This window comes from Eptesicus fuscus, chromosome 18 (genome assembly GCF_027574615.1).
Source record: "Eptesicus fuscus isolate TK198812 chromosome 18, DD_ASM_mEF_20220401, whole genome shotgun sequence".
In the NCBI taxonomy this organism is placed as follows: Eukaryota; Metazoa; Chordata; class Mammalia; order Chiroptera; family Vespertilionidae; genus Eptesicus; species Eptesicus fuscus.
This window is the reverse complement of record NC_072490.1, coordinates 3,386,077-3,409,091: the sequence shown is the minus strand read 5'-3', so window position 1 is coordinate 3,409,091 and position 23,015 is coordinate 3,386,077. Positions and strand designations below refer to the sequence as shown.

At 58.4% G+C, this 23,015-nt stretch overlaps 1 protein-coding gene across 3 annotated transcripts; it reads right to left on the bottom strand.

The window, feature by feature from the left end:
- Positions 1-2,100: 2,100 nt before the first annotated feature.
- SUMF1 (sulfatase modifying factor 1) lies at positions 2,101-17,546 on the bottom strand. Of its 3 annotated transcripts, XM_054729950.1 has the most exons (9): positions 17,268-17,546; positions 15,591-15,764; positions 12,534-12,608; positions 10,570-10,652; positions 8,579-8,701; positions 7,491-7,605; positions 6,390-6,503; positions 5,568-5,627; positions 2,101-2,418 (listed from the first exon to the last, which is right to left on the bottom strand). In XM_054729950.1, exons 1-9 carry the CDS (start codon positions 17,535-17,537, stop codon positions 2,308-2,310), a joined length of 1,125 nt encoding a protein of 374 aa, XP_054585925.1. In that variant the 5' UTR covers positions 17,538-17,546; the 3' UTR covers positions 2,101-2,307. The 3 variants fall into 3 exon arrangements, with proteins under 3 accessions (XP_054585925.1, XP_054585926.1, XP_054585927.1); XM_054729951.1 differs by lacking the exon at positions 5,568-5,627; XM_054729952.1 differs by lacking the exons at positions 2,101-2,418; positions 5,568-5,627 and adding an exon at positions 6,039-6,080.
- Between the last annotated feature and the right edge of the window lie 5,469 nt (positions 17,547-23,015).

The window sequence follows — 23,015 nt, the reverse complement described above, 5'->3', positions numbered from 1 at the left end:
CCCTTCCTTTCTGAAACCAATACAAATATATTTAAAAATAAAAAATAAAAACCAATGGGAGAATATTCTCGGGTGAGGATGAACAAGACCTGCATCTGGAGAAGGAAGGAGGGCCCAGGGCATGAGGCTGGCCAGGACCACGGGCTGGTCGCTGGCTACGATGCCGCGGGTCATGTGAGTGAGCTACAGGCTTCCTAGGACGGTCTGCTTTCCGTTCCTGCTCCAGTTCCCAAGTTCCTTAAGGTCTGAGTGTCTGTCTGCCCAGCCCTGTCCGCCCTTCGTCCTGTGTTTACGTGCGACCTGCAGAAGGCGGGGTTTGCAGAAGGTCTATGACATCAAAGCGGAAGCTCGCGCACTGCGTCTTGTCTGCTCGTTGTCATGCGCAGGCCCTCAGTGCGTGGGGTCGGCGGTCTGCAGCCGGTGCACTCTGTAGGCAGGAAGCTGGACACGTGGTTCTTAGGTGAAGGGCTTGCTAGGATCTTGTCTTAAATGCTTCCTCACATTATGCTGCGCTAAAGATGCGATTCTAAAGACTAAGCCAAAACGCCCCCCAAATATTTATGCTATAGAGCAGTAATGTGAAAGGAGAGGGATCCAAAATAGACACAGCAGAATATAACCAGCACAAACATAAGCAGGTGGGGCAGAACCAGTCAGAACTGCACTTGGCAAGTGGAGGCTTGGAGAAACACTACCTTACTCCCCACATTAGGTTTCAATTAAGCAAATGCGTTGTTTGTTTTGCTTGGAAGGAATCATCGCTTGGGGAAAGTTTGTGGGGAAACATTGTATCCACAGACTTACAGCTCAGGAGTGTGGAGGAGCAGCCTGCGGCGGCTGTAGGAGGCTGGACACAAAGTAGCGATCGAGCCCGGGCTGGTGTGGCTCAGTGGTTGAGCATCGACCCATGAACCAGGAGGTCACGTTTTGATTCCAAGTCAGGGCAACTGGGTTGCAGGCTCGACCCCCAGTGTGGGGCGTGCAACAGGCAGCCGATCCATGATTCTCTCTCACCATTGATGTGTCTCTCTCTCTCCCTCTCCTTTCCTCTGAAATCAATAAAAGTTTATTTTTTAAAAAGCGTAGCGATCGAGTGTTGGCTGAGCCTCCCCTGACTTTCTGAACCCAAAGGAAGGGAGCCGTTTCTTCCCAGTGACGGGAGGACCATCTGCGGGCCTGCGTGGGATCGGATGGGCCCTGACGAGGCCCCTGCGTGGAAGCGTCACTGCAGCGTGACGGTTCCAGGCCGCCAGCCCGGGCAGCCCCTGGATGTGCCTCCCTCCCGGGGACCGAGAAACAAGGTCCCGCGAGGCCCCTGGCGGCCCACACCCCAGTGGTGGAGGAGCTGAGAGGGACGTTTTCTAGCAAACAAACCCACCCCTACCCGTCATCTCTTTAAAGAAAACGAGAGGGAGCAGAAAGGAGCCGGGGTGTGAAGGCGGACTCGGCACATAGTTTATTCCACGTGGCGCTAGTTCAGGCGTCGACCCCGCAGCCAGCGCCCCGCTTCCCTTACACGTGGGCCCGGAGGCAGTCCCCGCTCTCGCGCCTCCGCTCCTGCGTCTGGGTGCAGCAGGCTTCTTCATTTGGCACACGTCCCGCACCCACAGGAGGCTTTGGGGAGGGGGGCTAGGCTGTGACTGCCCCCCTGAACCAAAGGCACTTAATGTTAAAGATAAAGCTCAGCAGAGTCACCCACAGACTTCCTGCGTGTCCAGAAAGCTGACCTTAAACCCACAGTCATGGCCCATGGGAGTCGTCGTAACACGTGAACGACACTCTTGTCCTTGAAAAAACAAAGTGCAAGTGACTGTAAGACTCAGGCCACCCCTCCCCCCAAAGACGCCTAAGAGAACTCTCGCTTCACATGATTAGAATTACGCAAGGTCACACGTGGGAGCAGCTCAGAAACGACCTGTCACACACGCCCCTGTGAAATCACTCGACTTAAGACGTGTAGAACCGGGGAGCCTCAGAGGCCCAGCACCCCCTCCCTGGCCGAGGGTTACCGTGGACCTGGGGCCTAACCCCAGACAGCGCCTGGGGAGAGCACAGCCCCCGAAGCCTCGCTCCGGGCTCCCCCCCCCTCTATAAGCCCCCCAAAGTGAAACATGGCAATGGTTCCGAACCAGCACCGACAGCCACGGCGGGTGCAGGTCAGCGATTTGGTCTCACAGGCGGTTCCTTTGGCAGCTGGCGGGCCCGCCCCGCCCCGGGTGTCTGTACACAGGTGGCCCCTCCTGCCCAGGGAGGCCGAGCGTGGGTTGGACACGCCTTCTCCGGGGCCTGGGGCGGCTCTGCTTGGGCTCAGCTGGTGATGGGCAGGTGGTCGGCCGCGCAGCGGAATCCCAGGTTGGAGGCCGAGCTGTCTGGGGTGTTCTGGCTTCGGGCCGCACAGCGGTACCTGTAGCAGTAGGACTGCAGGGGGAGAGGTGAGTGCAGGGACCTGTAAGAGGAGGACTGCAGGGGGGAGAGGTGAGTGCAGGGACCTGTAGCAGGAGGACTGCAGGGGGAGAGGTGAGTGCAGGGACCTGGAGGAGGAGGACTGCAGGGGGGAGAGGTGAGTGCAGGGACCTGTAGGAGGAGGACTGCAGGGGGAGAGGTGAGTGCAGGGACCTGTAGGAGGAGGACTGCAGGGGGAGAGGTGAGTGCAAGGACCTGTAGGAGGAGGACTGCAGGGGAGAGGTGAGGGCAGGGACCTGTAGCAGGAGGACTGCAGGGGGGAGGTGAGGGCAGGGACCTGTAGGAGGAGGACTGCAGGAGAGAGTTTGAGCAACAAGATGTCAGGGCGAGCACCACTCCAAACAGTAAAAAGTAAATTGACGAGCCCTGGTTCCCATCTGAGGCTGGCACTGCACCGGGTCTTTACGTGCTATTTAGTGACCAGGGCAGAGTCGTGACGGAGTGTTAAACGAGAACGGCAGGACACAGCACTGCGTGTGGTGCGATCTCGACCTAGGAATGGCGAATGCGGAGAAAAGGCCTGGGGTTCCCACGGCCACAGTATGACCTCGGTCCCCTCGGGCGGGAGTCCGTCTCCCACGCTGAGCCGTGTGGGAGCTCATCTGCAGGCTTTGCTGGAAACAGTGGCAGAGTGCAGTCAAGGGCCGGGGCGTGTGCGAATGGGACCCGCGGCGGGCAAAGGCCCAGCGCGCTCCGAAGACAGGAACGTGCAGTCTGGCAGTGAAAGCACGTCTCAGCCCCGGGGCTGGTCGGGCGGGGCCGTCACAGCCGGCGGGCAGGATGCGGGTGCGGGAGCTCCGGGTATCGGACGTGGGTGGGATGGGACGTCCAGCACAGAGGCTGGGACCTGAGACAGTGGGAGACAGACCGCGACGCCCAGGGCAGGAGGGTCACCACAGCGTGTGTGACGCCCGGACATACGGAATAATCCACGTGGGAAGAAGAAAATGCAAGTCACCAAAGCTGGGTAGAACAGGGATCAGTCGTTTTCTTCAGGAAGGAGAATGGTGTTATTTTCACTTTCATGCTGCTGATTTGCTTTCTAATTTGTAATGCAATGGGAATGTTTTGTTTGTAAAGCAAAAAGCTTAAAATCAGGGACAAACAAAACGGCTGGTCCTTCCTTAGGTCACAGCAGCCCCCAAAACCTCTCTGAAATCAATAAAAATATATTTGAAAAAAAGAAAAAGAAAATCTCCCTGAACTAACTGTGCAGAGTGGAGCCCTGTCCGTGTCGCTGGAAGGGAGCTGGGGCCGGGCCCGCGCTCAGGGACCGCTCGCTCCGCGCAGTGCGTTTCCTCCGAGGAGGAGCAGGAACCGAAGCGGAAAGGGCCTGATTTTAAGTGTCCTCGCTGCTCTTTCCCCAAGTCCGCTTCCAGCGCCAGGCTGGTTCCTGATGTTAGCTCTGAGCGGCTGGAATAGGGGTCATTTTATGAATTAAGAACAGAGGAGTGGCAGGACCGTGCGAGCCGTTTCATCGGAGGGGCCAATTCCTGAGAAACGGGCCGCAGTGTCCTGCTGAGAACGGCCCGGCCCGGGAACAATCCACTGAAGACTGGGGCCCGCTCCCCCCGGGCCCTGAAGCCAAGCGGCAGTGGTGTGGCTTTGGTGAGAGGAAGACTCTCAGGGATAGAGGAAGCTTTCGGGTAACTGTAGGTCATTATAAAGAAAACCATCACAGAAAACCACAGCCGCCAGGCCTGGGGTTCCCCGCGTCGCTCTGGCCACGGACAGTAGTGCCTGCGTGAGGAGCCTGGCGTCAGGCGGGGGGGGGGGGGGGGGGGGGGGGAGGGCGGGGGGAAAGGGGGGAGGATGCCTCCACGCTGGGGCCGGCCGAGCAGAAGGTCCCACGGGATGAACTGAGCACATTCATCAGGACGCACTGCTGCTGGAGCGCTCCCTCTGGGAAGCGTCCTGAGAACGCCACACGTGTTACCTCACTTCACCCCCCGAGCACCGGGGGTCAGTGTTACGAGGGTCTGACTTGCACGCCTGAAGGGATGCTGAGTGTGCCCAGGCCCCAGCTGGGAAGGGGTGGTGGCAGATGACAGCCTTTTCAGTCCACCCAGGGCTCCTCTGATGCCACGTGCCTGGCTCTCTCTGTGCCCCCTCCTCCGACGGAAGCTGCGAGGAATCAGCAGCGCTCACCCCGCCACGCACACTGGCCCGGCCCGGCCGAAGGACGCCCCGTCTCAGCAAGGTGCCCCAACTCAACGTGCAGTACCGGCTCCTTCCTTTCCTGGCTCCCTCCTATGTGAGAGCCACTGCCGGGCTCTGCCTTTCGAGCTAGGGATTCGGTAGTGGGACCCGCATTCTGAAGGAGGGGAAACGACCTCATGACAACAGAGGAGATGGCGAAGGAGGAGGGGCTGGCAGCAGCCAGCTCTTACTGAGTCGCGACCACGAGCGAGGCCCTGTTCCACGTGCTCACGTGGGTCCCTTCAGTCCCCGTAAGGACCCCACAGTAGGTGCCCCTGTGACGTGCGTTTTACACATGTGACAAGTGAGGCTAGAAAGGTCAGGTCCCAAGGGCACAGACTGGCAAGGAGCAGTTCCAGAACCTCAGCCCGGATCTAATCCCAGAGCCCCCATCTTACCTGGACACCGAGTCCTTACACGGTTACCCGGACACCCCGGGCACTCGCTGGACCGAGCCCCAGCTCCGACCTGAGGCCCAGCCCACGGGCAGCCCCTCCCTCCCCGAGGCGCCCTCATCTCAGAGCCGCTCCGCACCCAGAGCGCCGGAGGCTTCCACGCGGCCCATCAGCCACCTCTGACCTCAGCCTCATCTCCCAGAACGCGGGCATGCACACGCGTCCGGATTCGACCAGGGGTGTGCTCGGGCTTTCCTGCTGGAAGGCCCCCTCCTGACACCCCCCGCCGCCCTGGTTCTCGGGGCCACAGGTCTCTCAGACGCCACACGTGGGACTGGCTGACAGAGGTCGTTCACAGCCTCTGCTCCCCGCGCCCCGCCCAGACCGGAGGGGTTTACGACGCTGCTCGGGCTTCCGTGGGGTGAGGTCTGCACTGGCAGGAGCAGGGGGACGCCATGGGCTGACGCGTGCACCGGCCACAGACACCCACAGGGCTCGGGCCCGACTCACCTTATGGCACATGTAGGAGCCGCCTTTCTTCACCCGGTCCTTCCCGGACGGGGGCCCCTTCTGCGGAGGAGGGGGAGCCGCTGAGTCCAGAGAGCCGCTGCCTCTCGCTGGACCGAGTCCGTTCAGTCTCACCAGCTCCCTCGGGGGGGCCTACACCCCACGTGCACTCCGGCCAGGGCCTTGCGCCTGCACCCCTGCACCCCCCGAATCCCCCTCCAATTCCCACCATGCTCTAAGGCCCAGCCCCACCTCTCAACCCACAGCACTTGTCGCCTCGATGACTGGGATGCTGCCATGGCACCCCATGTCACCCCGACATCACCCCCGTGACCCCGCTCCCCCTGATCTGCAGTCACCCACACCCTAACTGGCCTGCTCCACCAGCCGGCGGCCTCTCTGAATTAGGTCTTCACATCCTACTGTGCAACTCTAATAAACCCTTTGCTGACCGAGGAAGGAATTTGCTTTTTATTTTACTTACTTATTTATCTATGTATTTATTTTTTAAATATACTTTTATTGATTTCAGAGAGGAAGGGAGAGAGAAAGAGAGATAGAAACATCAATGATAAGAGAAAATCATTGATTGGCTGCCTCCTGCACGCCCCCTACTGGGGACCAAGCCCACAACCTGGGCAAGTACCCTAACCTTGACCTCCTGTTTCCTAGGTCAACGCTCCCAGGCACACATGCTGCCAGGTGAGATCAGAGACGGACTGAGCGGCCCCCTGGGGAAACCCCGGGACTAACGCGAGAGCTCCAGAACCCCCTCAGAACCACGGGGCGCCTGCCCAGCGGCCGGGCCTGCTGGGATGTACTCACCGGGTTAAGCGCCTCCTCAGCAGAATGGTGCACGGTCCACCAGTCTGCCGTCCACTCCCACGCGTTCCCCACTATATTGTACAAGCCGTAGCCGTTGGGAGGAAAGGCATCGACCTGAAGATACACGGAGAAACCGCGGTCATGCTACTCACCTCGCTTAGAGGCCTCTGTGTGTCGCCCTAGCTGGTGTGGCTCAGTGGATAGAGGTCGGCCTGTGGACTGAAGGGTCCCAGGTTCGATTCCGATCAAGGGCAATGCCTGGGTTGCAGGCTCAATCCCCAGTAGGGGGCGTGAAGGAGGCAGCTGACCAATGATTCTCTCATCATTGATGTTTCCATCTCTCCCTCTCCTCTCCCTTCCTCTCTGAAATCAATAAAAACAAACAAAAAGGAAACCTCTGTGAGCAGAAACGCACTAGGAGCTGTAAGTTCCAAGTCTGAATACTAATTTTTATCCCAGCAGTCAAATACAATGTGGCCAACGAACAAATAAAAATAAAAGAGCTATTTTCCGCTTGTGCTCTCCAGGGGAATTCAGAAACCGAAGGAGAGTTTATACATAGTACTCTGGAGGGAAGCCAGCACAGTTATTCCTGATGGGGAGACTGTACTGATCATTAGTCAGACCTGTATCTGATGGGGGAGGGGGGAGGGGGAGGATGTTACATCTGCAGAAGCAGAGCACAACCACATGAGACCCAATGGGAGCCTGTCCTCAGAGCTGAGCTGTGCTGGCCACACAGTGTCTCAGCACTGAGTCCCCACGCCAGCTGTCCCCGCAGCCAGCGCCACTGACCACCGTCCTCAGAGTCGCGAGCCGAAATGGGAGGGATGAGCCACATGCCAACAGGGCCTAAGGGGCAGAATTCCAGCCTGGGAATTCTCCCTTATACTCCTCTTGTTTTCCCCAAGTTTCTACAGCAACTATCACCGAATCAGAAAGGAAACACGTTATAGACACTGCCTGGTTGACACTGGCATTCGCTGTGTGCACAGTGGCTGGACGTGGGGCGGCACATGGGGCAGAGAGGAGCGAGGCGGTCACCCATCCCTCGTCTCTGGTCCCCGGAGCTGCCGCCTCGTCCGAAGCCTCGCTACTCACGGGCGCGGTGCCTCGGAAGCCGTCCTCGCCGGTGTTGGTCACAGGAAACTCGCCCTGCCAGAGGTTGGCATAGTGCTGGCCCCGCGGCTGCAGTTTGTTGCCCCAGGGGAAGAGTCTGCCGGGAGAGATGCAGGCGTCAGCCGTCAGCCCGGCCCACGGGTGTCAGCCGGCCACAGGCATCAGGTGCCGCACAGGCCTCAGCCCAGCCACGGGCTTCAGGTGTGCACAGGCCTCAGCCGGCCACGGGCATCAGGTGCCTCACAGGCCTCAGCCCGGCCACGGCCATCAGGTGTGCACAGGCCTCAGCCGGCCACAGGCATCAGGTGCCTCACAGGCCTCAGCCGGCCACGGGCATCAGGTGTGCACAGGCCTCAGCCGGCCACGGGCATCAGGTGCCGCACAGGCCTCAGCCGGCCACGGGCATCAGGTGCCGCACAGGCCTCAGCTGGCCACGGGCATCAGGTGCCGCACAGGCCTCAGCCGGCCACGTGGCCAGCAGGGACGCAGTGAAAGGGAACACCGTTCACGTGCTCTGAGCGAGCGACGTGATTTTAAATCCTAAATGTGTAAAAATAAGCAAAGCTTCCACTCAGGGTTTTGTAACTTCTGCACAGCTAGTTCGCGTCCAGGTCCCACACCTGTCTCCATGGGTGCTCCCTGGAAGCATTCGCAGGACCTAGGGGACTCGCGGAAGGCTGGGAGGCGACCCAGGCTGGACCCCAGGGCAGTGCCCACACCGTGGCCGCACGCTTTAGAGCGGCCGAGCGGCTCTAGGAGCCTTTTCCATAGTGAGTTTCCCGGCTCTCGGCTCTCGGCTCCTGCGGCAGAGAAATGCGCTGCTTCCAGAGAAGCCGGAGTAAGAAAACACTGGCGGCCGCGAGCCTGGGAGGCCTGTGCCACACCAGCCTGGCTGCGGGTGCCATGGACGCAGGAGCCGCCCGCCCCACACTGCTGACCACTGGTCACGTCGCAGCAACTTGGGGGCACGAGGCAAGCCCAGGACGGGAGCCGGGGTGAGGAGCGGCTCTCTAACCAGAACCAGTCCGATCTGGAAGAAGCCGGCACCCGTTCGGGCGAGACGGCCATACCTGTCGTGCAGGCCCCCGCGGCAGCTGTACTCCCACTCGGCCTCCGTGGGCAGGCGCTTCCCGGCCCATGCGCAGTAGGCCGCCGCGTCGTTCCAGGAGACGTGCAGGACCGGGTGGTCCGGCCTGGGGACGGCGAGCGAGGAGGGAGTGAACTGCAGGGCCCAGACCAGCTCAGCAAAGCCCAGTCCCCCAGTCTCCTCTGCTCCCGACACTGACGCGGTCCTGGTCCCCAAGCAAGCCCCCCACCCCCACCCCATGGGGTTCTGACTCCCCAGCTCCCAAAGGGTGACAATTTCTCTTAGAAGTACGATCATTTCCTCACTGTGCGGGCTCGCCCGGACCCCAGGGAGCCTCACTTGGACGGTGGGTGTGGAGAGCCTCCCAGCCCCCCTCTAAGGAAGGGGTGTTCCCACTGCAGGGTGCTGTCAGCCCCTTCAGGGTTCCCACAGCTGCACGAGTCAGCTCAGAGCCACCAAGGGCTAACCAGGGCAGGGGCATGAGGCCCAGCCATTCCGGCCACCGCAGCAATCCTGTGGGCAGCAATTCTGTGGGTCTGTGTGCCCCGAGCCCCCGCGGGATTGGCCGGGACTCCGTGGGCCCACATAGTCTTAGCTCCACCACCCACCGCCCCTCCCACAGGCCTATCCTGGGCACTAAGACCCCAGCCCGCCACACCTGCTCTCCCCATGTCTGCTGCAGGGCAGCAGCTGGCTGCCCCACTCTGGAGTCCAAGTCCTTATCGTTTCTAAGGGTGCAGAGGGTCAAAGGGAAGGAAGTCTGAGAAGACAGGGACACAGGCATTCCCTGGGCGCTGCTTCGAGTGGCCTGCGCACCCTAGTCATTTCCTGCACATCTCTAACTCCCTGCAGGAACATACCCCGACCCCATTCCTCAACAAAAGCTTGCTGAGTGCCCATTAGTGCCAGTCACTGCACGTGGAACTGGTAAGAGATGCACTTTTCACCGGCCGGCGTGGCTCAGGGGTTGAGCATCGACCTAGGAACCAGAAAGTCACGGTTCGATTCCTGGTCAGGGCACGTGTCCAGGTTGCGGGCTCAAACCCCAGTGCGGGGCGTGCAGGAGGCAGCCGGTCCATGATTCTCTCTCATCACTGGTGCTTTTCTCTCTCTCCCTCTGAAATCAATAAAAGGATTAAAAAGAGAGAGATGCCCTCTGGGTTTCCTCCTCCCTCAGCTCCTTCTTCCACCGGGAGCTCAGCGGGTAGTCACCCTGAGACGCAGGGCCTGCGTGACTTGTGCCTCCCAGGTGTCCCCTGTGGAGGCTGCCACCTGGGCTCCGAAGGCCTCCTGCCACTTGTCCGGGGCCACGCCCCACGCAGAGCTCCAGGTACGCCCGGCCCCCACGCCCGGCCCCCGGCCATGAGGCAATCACCAGGAATGTGGTCAGAAACAGGCGGGGTCCCGCCCGGAAGTGGGCCAGGGGAGCAGTGTCCTTGGGCTCCGAGCTGCCGCCCTGGCCCAGACCCGCCCTGGGCTCAGCGCTGCCCTACTTCTGCGGAGATAATTACCTCCGAGCCCCCAGACGTGCTGGCTGCCCCGCTCGCGGAGTTCCAGTCAGCTGGTGGCTTCAAAGTGTGTCAGCCCCGGATGGGGGTGGGGGGGACAGGAGCCCTGAGCCAAGGCCTGAGCGTGCACAGCGGCCACCTGGCCGGACACTGCTCCTCCGCACAGTGCTCCCCCCGCCCTCGGAGAGGAGCCGCGGGCAGGCCGCAAAGTAGACCTGCCGTGAGGCGGGGTCTGGCCCGTCCAAGGGGGCGCCTTTTGCAGGACGGTGAGGGAGGCAGGCGGCCACCTAAGAGCCTCCTGAGAGCAGTGCAGGGTCTGGGTCCTCACAGAACACGCAATTGCCTGCCGCTTCGTCCCCACGAACAGTCCGAGTCCCCCGCCCGCCCCGGCAGATGAGCACCGCTCGGCCTCACAGCAGCGGGCTCTGCCCGGGACGGAACCGCGTCGCGGGGGAGCAGCCCTCACCTGTGCAGGACCGTCGAGTCGGGCCCCTCCGGGTGCCGCCAGCTGGCGCCTTTCACAGGCAACCACCAGGGAGCAGCCGCCACCTCAAAGCAAAGAGAGGAGCCGGTGAGCAGCGCGGCCGCAGGAACGGCTCAGCCCGCGCCCCAACGCCCCACGGTCTCCGTCCAAACCCGCGCTTCCTCGGGACACGGGGATAAAGACTCTGTGTGCATGGACCTCCACAAAGAGGAGTCGCTCATACCGTACAGCACGCGGGGCCAGCACTGCCCGCCGCAGCCCCCCGAGACATCATGACGACGCACCTGTTCCTGAGGCTGCCGTGGCTTCCAGCCCTCCCCGCCCTGCTGACCTCGCCTGGACAAACCCCAACCTTACACAGTCTCTGACTGGGGCCTTCTGAAGGAAGACTCGGCCTGGCCCGTGTTTCATACGGGCCACGGAGGCCTCTTCGGAAGGGGAAGGCTGTGGCCAGGTGGAAAGGCCCACCCACGCTGGATGGTGGCTGGTGCATACGTTTTCTTAGAGCAGCTGTGCCCTGGGCACGCCGCCTGCTCCTGGGTGGACCCTCGCTGAGGTTTGGAGGGAGGGATGTCAGGCCGATGTTATTTCTTCACCCAAGTCAGACTCAGAGGGCCCGGGACCGGAAAGGGCGCCCGAGGACACACGAACAGGGTTCAGATCTGCGCCTCTGGGACCCGGCAGCCCCGTTATCCTGTCCCATCGGGCCCTCGCCTCCAGGGCTATCGCGCTTCCTGCTTCCTGGGCAGACGCCACACACCGACTCCCAGGTCAGGCGACAACTGCTCTTTTCAAAGGCAGACACAAGACACGGCCTGGGACGGGCTGGGCTCCCTGCTTATCTCATCCCATCAGCAGCCCGGGCCTCCGAGCAGCTCACTGTGACCCGCCTCACCCCACACCCAGGCGCGCTCTCCCACCTGGACGGGTCATGCCAGGTCGGAGCCGGCAGCTTTCAGCACCACGTGCTCCGACAGAGGATCCCCGGCGCCTTCATGCCTGACAAGGACTCCCTCAGTGGCCTGAGGGCCACAGCGCCCTGTCCCGGGCAGATCTGGCGAAGGGACGGGCACTTGGACCAACACCCACAGCACGTAAGGGAGATAAACTCAGGGAGATAAACTCAGAACCAGCAGGTGCAGGAGCCTAAGTCTGGCATGTGAGACAGGGCATTTCGGGTGGATGTCCCAGGGCAAGCCGAGCTGACCACACACGGCGAAGGTCTGGTCTGAGCTGGGACAGGCAGGCCCTGCAGGTGCTTGGCCTCCGGTGATCCCAACGCATCCCTGCCCGCCTGCAAGGCTCCCTCCTCCAGGGCCTCCTCCTCCCCAGGCCTCCCCGACAGCCGACCCACTCGCTTCCCGGCACCCCGTCCTCGCCGCCCCCGCCGCAGCGCCTGCCTGCGGTGTCCCTACTGAGACTGTCTCAGCTGTCACTGCGGCGCCATGGGTGCCGGACACTCTTATCCTTCTGAGTCTTTTTAAACAGAGGATCGTGTGCTATCCGTTTTGCTTCTAACATATTTCATATGAAATATTCATAAATCAGGTGAAAGAAATACAGTACACTGGGTTCCAGGCCTATGTTGCTGCGTCCCTGGACTTCGAGGCTGAGGCCAGGGCGGGACCTCTGTGCCCAGTTCTCAGCACAGCACGGCCCTGGCAGACCGTGGGCACCTCTAAAACGGACCGCATTTCAGCCAGAGAGCAAATCTTCACCCAGAGGAGCCACACTCACGTCCATCCCTAGAGACGGCCAAGCACAGACCCGAGAAACAGCAGCCACAAGCAGGCATGAACCCCACGGCGCTCCAAGGCCAAGGGCTGCGAGGCCCCTGTGCGCCAGGCTCAGGGCAGCGCCGCTCACCGCCCCAGAACGGCCGCTGGCTGCTGGACAGCCGGGCCACGTCGGTGCCGCTGACACACGGGAGCCGCTCCGGTACTCACTGCCTGCTGGATGCCGGCCTTCACCTGCTCGCTCAGCAGGCCTTCGAAGACGAAGGAGTCGCCGAACTTCTCGGCCTGCGGGAAAAGGGACAGGACCCGGGAGGGCTGTGGTCACGCGTGCCACACGTGCCGTGTCTCTGGTCCAGGACACTGAGGTCTCGCCTGACTTCCCAGGAGAAACAGAAATGGCCTGAAGCACCTGGCTTCCTACCCGCAGGTGACTGTCACTCAGGGACCATCCCGTCAGGCTCTGCGGCTGATGCAAATGCCGCCGGGGAGATTGGCTTTGGGAAGGTAACTGCTCCTGGTGACGGAAAGCCAGCCCCGAGTATTTCAGATAGTTTACGACATACTAGCCCCTTTTCATGTGGGATTTCACCATCAACCCCTGTCCTTGTTCTTCGCAGATCCAGCTGAGAGCATTAACGTGCAGTCTGCTAACGCCCTGACACATTCTAACCCACGAAGGTGTCCACTGTGCTGACAAGGGCCCAGCACCGATGGAATCCATATTTGACGATGCGTAGTTACCACCGTCTGGGTCCTCATCTACCCGCTCACTCTGTGCACGTGACCCTCTCTGCAGGCGCACACCGGCCCTGGCTCTCCGGGACACCACAATCCTGGGTCTCCTCCTCCGCTTCCACTCTTCCTGCTTATCTCCTGAAACACACAGGCTCTTCCTCCAGCCCCCAAACACCGCGGCGCCCAGGCCCTGCCCGGCCCTGTGCTCACTGTCCCCACAGCCTCTCGGGCTCCGTGCCGTCGAGGAGGCCAGGCCGGCTTGTTACAAAGACTGGCTCTGGAGGTCTGGGTAGGGCCAGGAACCTGCAAGAGAACAGGTAGGCTGCCGGGTCTCCGTCCAGGAGACCACACTCTGGGACACACCACGTTCAGAAGGACAAACTCCCAAGGTCATCGCTTTCATGAAGGAAAGCACGTAACGCCTCTCACATCTCTAACCCAGGCCAGTCCTGTCCCCAGGAGACACTGCCTGCCTCCGGGGTCCCTGTCCCTGCATTTCAGGCCTTACGAGTACCCCGAACTCCTTCTCCTAAAGGACTCTTCTCATCACCTTTTCTTAACCCCACTCTTCCTCCTGGTTCTGTGGTCCCAATGAGCCTGCGTACCTAAACCTTCATCAGCACCTATCAGTGCCTGTGTACCTAAGCCTTCACCTAACACTTATCCAACACCTACCAGTGCCTGCGTACCTAAGCCTTCATCCACCTATGGAACACCCACCAGGTGCCGGCTTTGGACTGAATGACAGAGCTCAAGGTCAGCATTCGAGGCGTGGCCCCGCCCTCATCGTGCTTATATGGGGGCACAGACAAAAACCAAGCCAAGTGAAGAAAGCAAGAGAATAGTGACAACTTGACTTGACCTTGTAAGGCAAAGAGTAGCGAGAAAGGCTCCTTTCGCGGACTGAGCGGAGGGGCCTCCGAGGGGACGGGTAAGCCGAGATGACTCACGGATGAGAGGCAGCCAGCCACGCACAGCAGGGGCCGGCGCGGAGCCAGGAAACTCCAGGACGGGGGAGACACGGGCCCCTGAGCTGAGAAGGAGGGGCGAGTCGTCCAGGAAAAGAAGCAAGAGCAGCCACGAGAGCAGGTGGGCTGGGAAGCGAAGTGGAGGGACAGAGAAAGTGAGAAGTGGCAAAACCAGGAGGCACTGTGTCCAGACCAGTCCTTACCCTCCTTGCGTCTGGACCCCTCGGGCAGAGTGAAGCTGACAGGACCCCCTTCTCAGGACGACATGTGTGAGTGGATAAAGTAAAATCAATACGATTGCAAAGAAAACTAGTTCTATCAGAATCTTCATCAAATTTTGGCTACAGGAGTACACATGTGCTCTGTATTAATATATTAACTGCGATCTCGTGGCAGGTACAATAGTCATCATTTCTAAGGAGGGGACGAAAGCGAACAATGACACGACGTCTGTAACAGCAACACTCAGACAAAGTGTCTGGTTTCTGTGGGCGACAGAATCACAGGTCCTGCTACTACTGCGGTTGGTCGTCTGCCCCATAATGAAGGAAATGCGAGATCCCAGTTAGAGGGCAGAAAAAACGCAGGTGTAACTTCCCCATCTGAGGTTCTGGCTGCCCTAACTTCTGCGCCTCCCATCTTCACGGAGAACCCTGGTCTCAGCTTCCGTCCCTGGGAGTCCCCGGCTAACTTCATCGGACTGTTGTAGAACCTGGCGAGAGCATCCTCTGGACAGGGAGCATGGGGTCTCTGCTCCCACAAATAGGCACGAAGAGACACAAGCGCTCTGCCCATTTTAGGGAGTGCCCAAGAAACAGGACAGTGCGAAGCCAAACCTGCATGCTGCTTCGTGTCAGCATTCACTCTCAAGTTATTTTTAATTAAGGGGGGAAAAAAGACAGGGACTCCACACACTGAGGGCGAGGGTGGCGTCCTGTGGTGAGAGAGCAGGGAAAACAGCGCTTATAGGACCAGCACAATTGAGACGCTCACAGGAACCCGCACTGGACAGCCTCCCTGTCCCTCCTCCAGTCAGGACACACCTGCTTGGAACCTGGCTTCCTGATCCAGAGACCACAGCAGGAGGCCGGCCCTGCCTGCCACGGGGTCGCCTACGAGTCACAGGCACTGGAATACAACCAGGAAAACGCAAAGCTGCCTTTCAGCACCTGTCTCTTGGGAAACAGGTTTCTGAAACAACCAAACTGCAATTTCCTGAGCGGGAAACGTGGCCTTACTTTCCATGTGGTCTGCTATCCCAAAGGCCCGGTGGGCAGTGGCTCGGCCGGGCATACTGAAGCACTAACACGATACAGCAGAACAGCAAAGGGCACAGGCCCTGGGCCACACCAGCCACGCTGGCATCCCAGCTCCCCACCAACCAGCCTGCGACTCAGGGCAAGCCACGTTCCTAAGCCTCAGCCTGCTCCCTAAAAGGTAACCCACCGCACGGAGTTGCCAGAATTAAATTAGACGCTATGTATGCATAGTGCTGAGCACAGTGCCGGGCCCACAGGGAAAGTGGTGGGAGAGCAAGCTGTCCCTCCCCACCCAGACCCGTTACCTCGGTCAGGTAGCCGGTGGCGTTCACGAACCTCTCGAAGTCCGCGTTACTGACTTCATAGGTGTCCATGTAGAAGGCATCCACGGTGACTCTCCTGGCGGGCGCCTCCCCGTCCTGCTTGATCTGAGGGTCATCCGTGCCCATGGTGAACACGCCGGCGGGGATGGAGGCCATCTGCAGTGGGGGGGGGGGGGGAAGGGGGAGAGAGGGCGGAGGCGCCCGGCACACAGTGAGCACCCGGGATTGAGCAAACCCCACGGGCGGAAATCACTGTCCAGCACACTGAGGAAACGGAAGGGCCAGTCACAACAAACGCAAACTCTTTAGAAAAGGGGTTTCTTTGGTCAAAGTTCTACACGTAAACATGAGGGCCTGCCGAGGAAGCGGGTCTGACTACAGCCCCAGCCTGACAATGACTGGAGCGCAGAGTCATGGAGCGCATTCCACTTCCACATACGTGGCTTTTATCCTTTAGCACCCTCTAGTTTCTTTTGAATTGTTGTTAAAAGCAAATGTAAAAAAAGAACTTAAAAAAAAAAAAAAGCAAATGTAAAAATGCCAGGCGGAATGTCTTTAAAAACCCATGGAATGAATGTGGGCCTCCCGTGAGAATGGAAATGTCTTAAGTCGCTGGGATGGAACATCTAAAGAGCCTAAGGGGCCATGTCTCGTCCCCATGCCCTCGTCCCAATTATTTCCTAATTGCAACTCCTTGCCTTCCCCTGATCAACAACCACCGGTTCCTACTGTGTATTTCCACCCGTCTTTGCTAGCGGTTGCCTTCAATTCCGTGCCTGTGTGTCCCAATGAACATGGAGCTATGTTCATTTATGACATGTGGGTCATAAATGTCCTATTACTTGTCTTCAGAAATCAGGCTTGACTACTCCCGTCCCCGGATCCCAACACCAGAGGTCACCAGTCCTGCGCCTGGTGACCCAAACAGTCTGGGTCTCCCAAACTTCCATCCCTCCAGCCTCCCCCCTCCTTTAACCCCAGCTACTGCAATCGCCTCACCATTGGCCTCCCTGTCTGGCCTCACCCTTCCTCACACTCCTTGCTCCTAAGCCCTCGACCCTCCACTCACTCATCCATTCCCCACACCCTGAAGCCCTCCCGAACTTCCTGCAATGCCAGGCTCCTGTCCCCGATGCGGTTTATGACAGCTGTTTGTAACAGAAAGATAAACAATTAAATGCTCATCAGCAGTGAACCGGCCAAGAGAGCAGCTGCTGTTGACGAGCCCTGCCCTGCCCACGCGCTGCAGTGCCAGGGACACCGGGACAGCAGGTCCTGGCCCTCAGGCTTCTGCAAGAGACCACCCACAAGCGGGCGATCAAGTCAGGGACGCGGAGGCCGATTCCTTCAGTCAACGAGGGAGGAACCAGCCCTGAAACCCCAACCCCCGTGACTTAAAATTCTGGTTATTCGTTAATAAGACGGGGAAAGGGGCGGGAAACAGGGGGTGGGGAGGATGAGGGGCAGCTGGCCTCCAAGTAAATCCCCCGAAGCTTCTTCGCGCAGACCCGGAGCAGCGAGGACGCCGCCTGGAGCCCGACCGGGAGGGACGGCGTGGGTGTGGCGGCCACCTTTCCCCGCCCCCCGCCTGCTCCTGCCCGGCCCTCACCCGCCCGCAGAACCGTGGACCCCACACGCCGCCCGGGATCGAGAGAGCACCTTGGCAGGCGCGGGAGGCAGCGGGGCAGAACCCGGGCCCGGCGCGTTCGCCTCCCGAGAGTAGCGGTGCGCGGCCGCCGCGCTGCCGGGGACGCCGGGCCGCTGGGGGGCGCCGCAGCCGCACGAGCCCGCGAGGGACGCCGTGCCAGCGCCCGTCCCGACCTCCGCGCCCGCCGCCGCCCCGCCCCGCAGCGCGAGCATCGGCAGCAGGACCACCAGCCCGAGCGCGGCGCGGCGCCCACCGGTCGACCCCAGCGCGGGCGCAGCCATGTTGTCCTGTGCGCCACGTGACTTTGTGGGTCACGTGGCCCCGCCCTCCTTAAAGGGGCCGGTCCCGCGGGCTGACGCGCCTTGGACTTGACTTTCCTACCTGCTCGCCACCTCTCTCCAGCCGCCTCGTTTTGGCCACGCTCCTCCTAGGCTCTGCTGACGTTAAAAACATGACAAAAAACCTACAAAAATCCTCCTGGCCTTCCACAGACTATGCGCCCCGTTATTATTCCTTGGCTGAAAAAATTGTGATCAAATTTACTTAGCATTCGCCATGTGCCAGGCACCATGCTAGGCACTTCACTCTTTGAAAGTTCATTCAGTCCTCACAACGACCCTGTAATATTGAGTACGCAGAGCAATTAAGTGACTTGCCCAAGGTCAAAAATGAGATTTAAACCCCGCCGCACTGGGTCTCGTATCTCTCTATGGGGGCAGGTACAGCGTTTTAGCATTTAATGCTGTACCCTCCGTGCCTAGAAGAAGGAGAGGTACATATAAGTGTTCCGTAAATATTTGTTGAATGACTGTGTTCCGTAAATATTTGTTGAATGACTGAATGATCGAAAGAACAAAAACCTTCAGACTGTGAAAAGACAACATCTGAACATCAACATTCCTCAGATAACAGTGCTCAGAACATTTGTAAAACCGACCCTGGAGGTCAGGGCCTTTGTCCCAGCAGAAGCTTGCTGCCTGGCAGTATGAAGCTCATGCAGACTTGTAGGGTGTGACGCCCCATCTTCATGCCAGGAGGGACTGATCCATGCATGGAACAGCATCTCCACCCAAGGGTTTGCGAAGATCCTTTTGAATTCAGTCAACAAGTGTTTATTGAGTAGAGTGTTGCAGAGCACAATTCGAGGCACTGAGGGAACAGCAGGGAACAAAACAGATGAAAATTCTAGTCCTTGTGGAAAGGACATTAAAATCTTCTTTAAAATATGAACTACTTCGAACATTGCTTGGTATCTAGGAATAGCTCAAATTTATTAGTTTTGACTATTACAATTACCAACCTATTTAATATATAAAATGAGCATTCCAGTGTATTTTTTAAAATAATTGCACACTTTCCCTTGTGCATTTAGACAGCAAAAGTGAGAAGTCCCGAGCAGCAGCTTCTCTCCTGAGGCGTTGGTCAGAGTCCTTGAAGTCACCTGATTGAAAGCCTATTAATTTAGGCTTCTTAGTTTTGCTAGTTTGTGCTACAGCCAATGAGGGAAACTTATGGGGAGAACTTTTCATTTCATTTTCGTTTCCTTTTTTTCTCCTTTTCTTGCTCGGATGGTTTGGTCTTCTCTCCCTCCTTGAAAATGCCAAGAAAAAGGGCTGGAGGGTCCTTGAAGAAAATGCCAAGAAGAAACACGTGTTAAGGACACAGAACAGGAGCTGCAGAAAACGGAAGTCCTGTTTCAGAAGGTGCTGGGGCGCAGCCAGGAGCAGAACCAGAACCCGAGAGGCCGCAGCAGGCGCTCTGGGTCTGCCTCGAGCTCCGTTCACTGCCACCTCCCAGGGCCTGTCGCCCCGCACACGTGGTCCTTCCCTGCCCATTGTTCCGCCTGCCTCGCTGTCTTCTCCATGACTTTTTTTTAGTTCTGCTTCACAGCTTCTGCTTAGTCACAGTTCCTGTTTCCCAGGTCGCTCATGACCCTCTGTGGCTCGCACACTCCGGCCCAGCCTCACGCAGCGTGTACGGGCAGCGAACACCCCAGGCCCCACTGTTTCCCTCGCGGGTGTCACTAAGGGGAAGCCCCGCCCACCTGGCTCTTCTTTCTCACACCCGCCCGCCACGGGCAGCCTATGGCGTAGCTGCACTTGAGTCCTCTCTGTTCCAATTGGCTGTGATTAGCAGGTCAGGAAACAAAAACAAAAACAAAAACTGGCTGCGCATCCACAATGATTGGTGAACCTGCCTGCCAATCAGCGGGTCTGGGGCGGGGCCAGATAATTTGCATCTCTAACAAGTTCCCGCATGGCAGCTGGCTGTTCCTCTGGACCAGTGGTGGACAAACTCATGAGTCAACAGAGCCTAATACCAACAGGAGCACGATTGAAATTTCTTCGGAGAGCCACATTTTTTAAACTTAAACTTCTTCTAATGCCACTTCTTCAAAACAGACTCGCCCAGGCCGTGGTATTTTGTGGAAGAGCCACACTCAAGGGGCCAAAGAGCCGCATGTGGCTCGGGAGCCGCAGTTTGCCAACCAAGGCTCTGGACCCTCGGCAAGGACTATTTCCGCTAAAACTCTACGGTGGCCTCCCCTCCGCACCTGTGCTGGGCGGGGCTTGGGTCTCCTAGCAACGCCGGGGGCGGGACCAGCGCCGTGATGGACGTCTCCAGGACAACCTGTACTCTTCCTTCTCCAAACTTTCCACCCAGTTTTCTTCCTGACGTCCCTGAACGGTGGCGATGGGAGAGAGAGAGAGGAGAAGAAGCCAGAATGGCACCAAAAGAGACGTAGAGCAAGGAAAAGGGGCTCCCCGCGCCCCTGGAGAGAGAGGGCGGAACATCCTAGGACGTCACCTTGCTGGTTCGCGTCTGGGTCCCCGCTTTCACAGGAAACGAGGGAGAAGAAGGACTCCCCGCTTGTTCAGGAAGGAGCGCTCCGTGGTGAAGGGGAAGCGCAGTGGAACGCGTCAGTCGCACCACAGTAGATAGTCACACTCCGGGCGCTCACGCAATGGCAGCGTTACCTTTAGGATCCGTTTACTTTGGTGAAAATGAGGCGTCAAGATGGTGCCGTCAAGGCAGCGCACCTGCCAAGGAAGCTGCCTATGACACACATCAGCGCCTGCGTGCGTTTGGAAGGTACCAGGACCTGCTACACGTTCCGGCTTCACACAACGCCTACCCTCTAAGGCAGTGGTTCTCAACCTTCCTAATGCCGCGACCCTTTAACACAGCTCCTCATGTTGTGGTGACCCCCAACCATAAAGTTATTTTCGTTGCTACTTCATAACTGTCATTTTGCTACTGTTATGAATCATAATGCAAATATCTGTGCTTTCTGATGGTCTTAGGCTCTACAGCAGCGGCTCTCAATCTGTGGGTCGCTAGCAGGGTCGCCTAAGACCATTGGAAAACACAGATATTTACGTTATGATTCATAACAGGAGCGAAATGACAGTTATGAAGTAGCAACGGAAATAATTTTATGGCTGGGGGGTCACCACAACATGAGGAACTGTGTTCAAGGGTCGCGGCATTAGGAAGGTTGGGAACCACTGCTACAAGGGAACGCCCAGTCCCTGCAGTCGCCCTGGCTCCCCTGGAGTCTGTGGCCGGAGGCTGGGCGACCAGGGAGGAAGGAGCCCTTTTCTGGGACGGTTAGAGCCATCACTTGCGCAGCCTGGCCTGCTATGATGGAGTCTGGGGTTAGAGGGACAGGCTGGGCGTTGGGTCCCGGGGCTATGGGGGAGACTGTAGGTCTGGTCACTGAGCTTCTCGGAGCTGAGTTTCCTATCTCACCTACTTCATAATAACGTTTGACGGAGATCAGCGAGGTAACGGTAAGAAGGGGAAGAAACCCTGGTTGGTATTATCGTGTATCACGTTGACTCTGAGACACACGTCCACCCCATTGTATTGTTTCTGAAATCCGGAGGGTGGGCTGTTCCGGGAGTTCAGAGGAAGGCCTACTGCCCAGCCCCTGGGGGTCTCGAGGGCCCCTGGAACCACAGGACTCTGCAGCCCTCCGGAGGGGTGGGAAGCCAGGGGTCCCTCTCAGGCAGCCCCAAAGCCCCGAGTCGTGTCCCAGCTAGACTTCCCGGTTCCCCAACCACAGCCTCGATGCCTTCAATGCCTTCGGGCCTAAGGGCTTCTCTAACTCCAGCATCCATCGGAACCCCCCAGGGAGCCCTGTTCCCTGAATGTCTGGTTCAGTAGATCTGGGGGGCAGCTCAAGAATTGGCCTCTCGCCCTGACCAGTTTGGCTCAGTGGATAGAGCGTCGGCCTGCAGACTCACGGGTCCCAGGTTCGATCCCAGTCAAGGGCATGTACCTTGGGTGGGGAGTGTGCAGGTGGCAGCTGATTGATGTTTCTCTCTCATCGATGTTTCTAACTCTCTCTCCCTCTCCCTCTCTGTAAAAATCAATAAAATATATTTAAAAAAAAAAAAAAAAGAATTGGCTTCTAACATTTCCCAAATAATGCCGACGGGTCTGGTCTGCGGCCCGCAGTCCGAGAAGCATGGCATAGTGAGCGAGGGCGGGGGACTCGGGCGGTCTTTGCTGCTCACAAGTGGAATGATCTCAGGCAACTTACTTAAATATTGGAATTCTTTGCTTTCTTCATCGATCATCCTAAAAGCCTCTCTTAGGGCTGTGATGAGGTGACATAGGATGATCTGTGTAAGGCACTCAGCACAGAGCAAAGCCTCCACACACGGTTTCTAGTATAATGTGTTGTGTTTACCACGACTGCTGACGGCTTAGGGCAGGTTACTAAGTGTGACATGTAAGACCCCCGAGGCGATCAGTGTCGCCTCAGAAACCACCTCCCACACCTGCCAAAACTCCTCCAAGTCTCCCACCCAAGGAAGAGCATTCTGCTTTGCAACCCCGCGGAGGTCTCCCGGAGGCAAGAGACTGGATAACATGCCTCCCCCACAGAACAGAGCGAAAAGGAAGCAGAAAGTTTTAAAGTCTTTTGAGAAAATGTGGCTAACAATAGAAAGAGGAAACTCATTTTGGGTGTGATGCAATGGCTCCAGAGCTGAATAAAAGCGAACTGGGCCAGGAGCAGATTAATTGGAAAATAATTGCAGAAAAGGAAAAGGAACTGTGCCACGCTCGGCCCTCTGGGAAATCTGACAAAAGTACTGGTTTGGAGGGTTTTTTTCCCTCCCGGGTCTGGGATAATTAGTATCACAATCATGTGACAAAATGTAAGTCACCCCGGAGTGCCTCCATTGTCCTGGATGGGGACGGGGAGTGCTTCCTCCGGGTCACAACAACCTTAGGGCGGGCCCGGCCACGGGAAACCAGGACGTTCTTATGATTCCCCATGAGACGGCGTCTCTGGTGAACTTGGCCGTGTGGATGTGATTGGGGCAGAAATAGAATGTTGGGGACCAGCTAGAATTGCAAGAAATTTTAATCCTGCTCTGTGAACCGGGATTGGTTTGTTCTGATTAAAGAAGGCACATTCTAACCTGGCTGGGAGTTGCACATGGGACGGGGAGCTCACCTGGACATGCAGCCCATCCTCCCCATCAGGGAACTGCCTGTTAACAACCTCGTTGCAGAAACCAGAGCCGCCAGCCCTTTGGAGGCCCCCAGCCTTTGCACACCCACAGGCCTGTGCAAATCTCCAGCCCCCATGACCTGTAAACTGCCCATTTGGCCTTCCCTTGGCCTACTTCCCAGGTCATCTCTGTCCTTCTACCCAATATAAGCAGTGGCTTATGGTGGTGCAGAGCAGATTCTGTGGGTGACCCGCTGCTCTCCCATGCTGCTGGCAGGATTGGAATAAA

What these genes read in the sequence shown, in the direction of transcription:
- SUMF1 (XM_054729950.1), bottom strand. Translation starts at nt 17,537, where the DNA reads ATGGCTGCGCCCGCGCTGGGGTCGACCGGTGGGCGCCGCGCCGCGCTC. An exon ending in GCTTCCGAGGCACCGCGCCC is followed by an intron (nt 6,504 to 7,490) that starts GTGAGTAGCGAG and finishes GTGTATCTTCAG; the next exon opens with GTCGATGCCTTTCCTCCCAA. An exon ending in GCTCCTACATGTGCCATAAG is followed by an intron (nt 2,419 to 5,567) that starts GTGAGTCGGGCC and finishes CTCCCCCTGCAG; the next exon opens with TCCTACTGCTACAGGTACCG.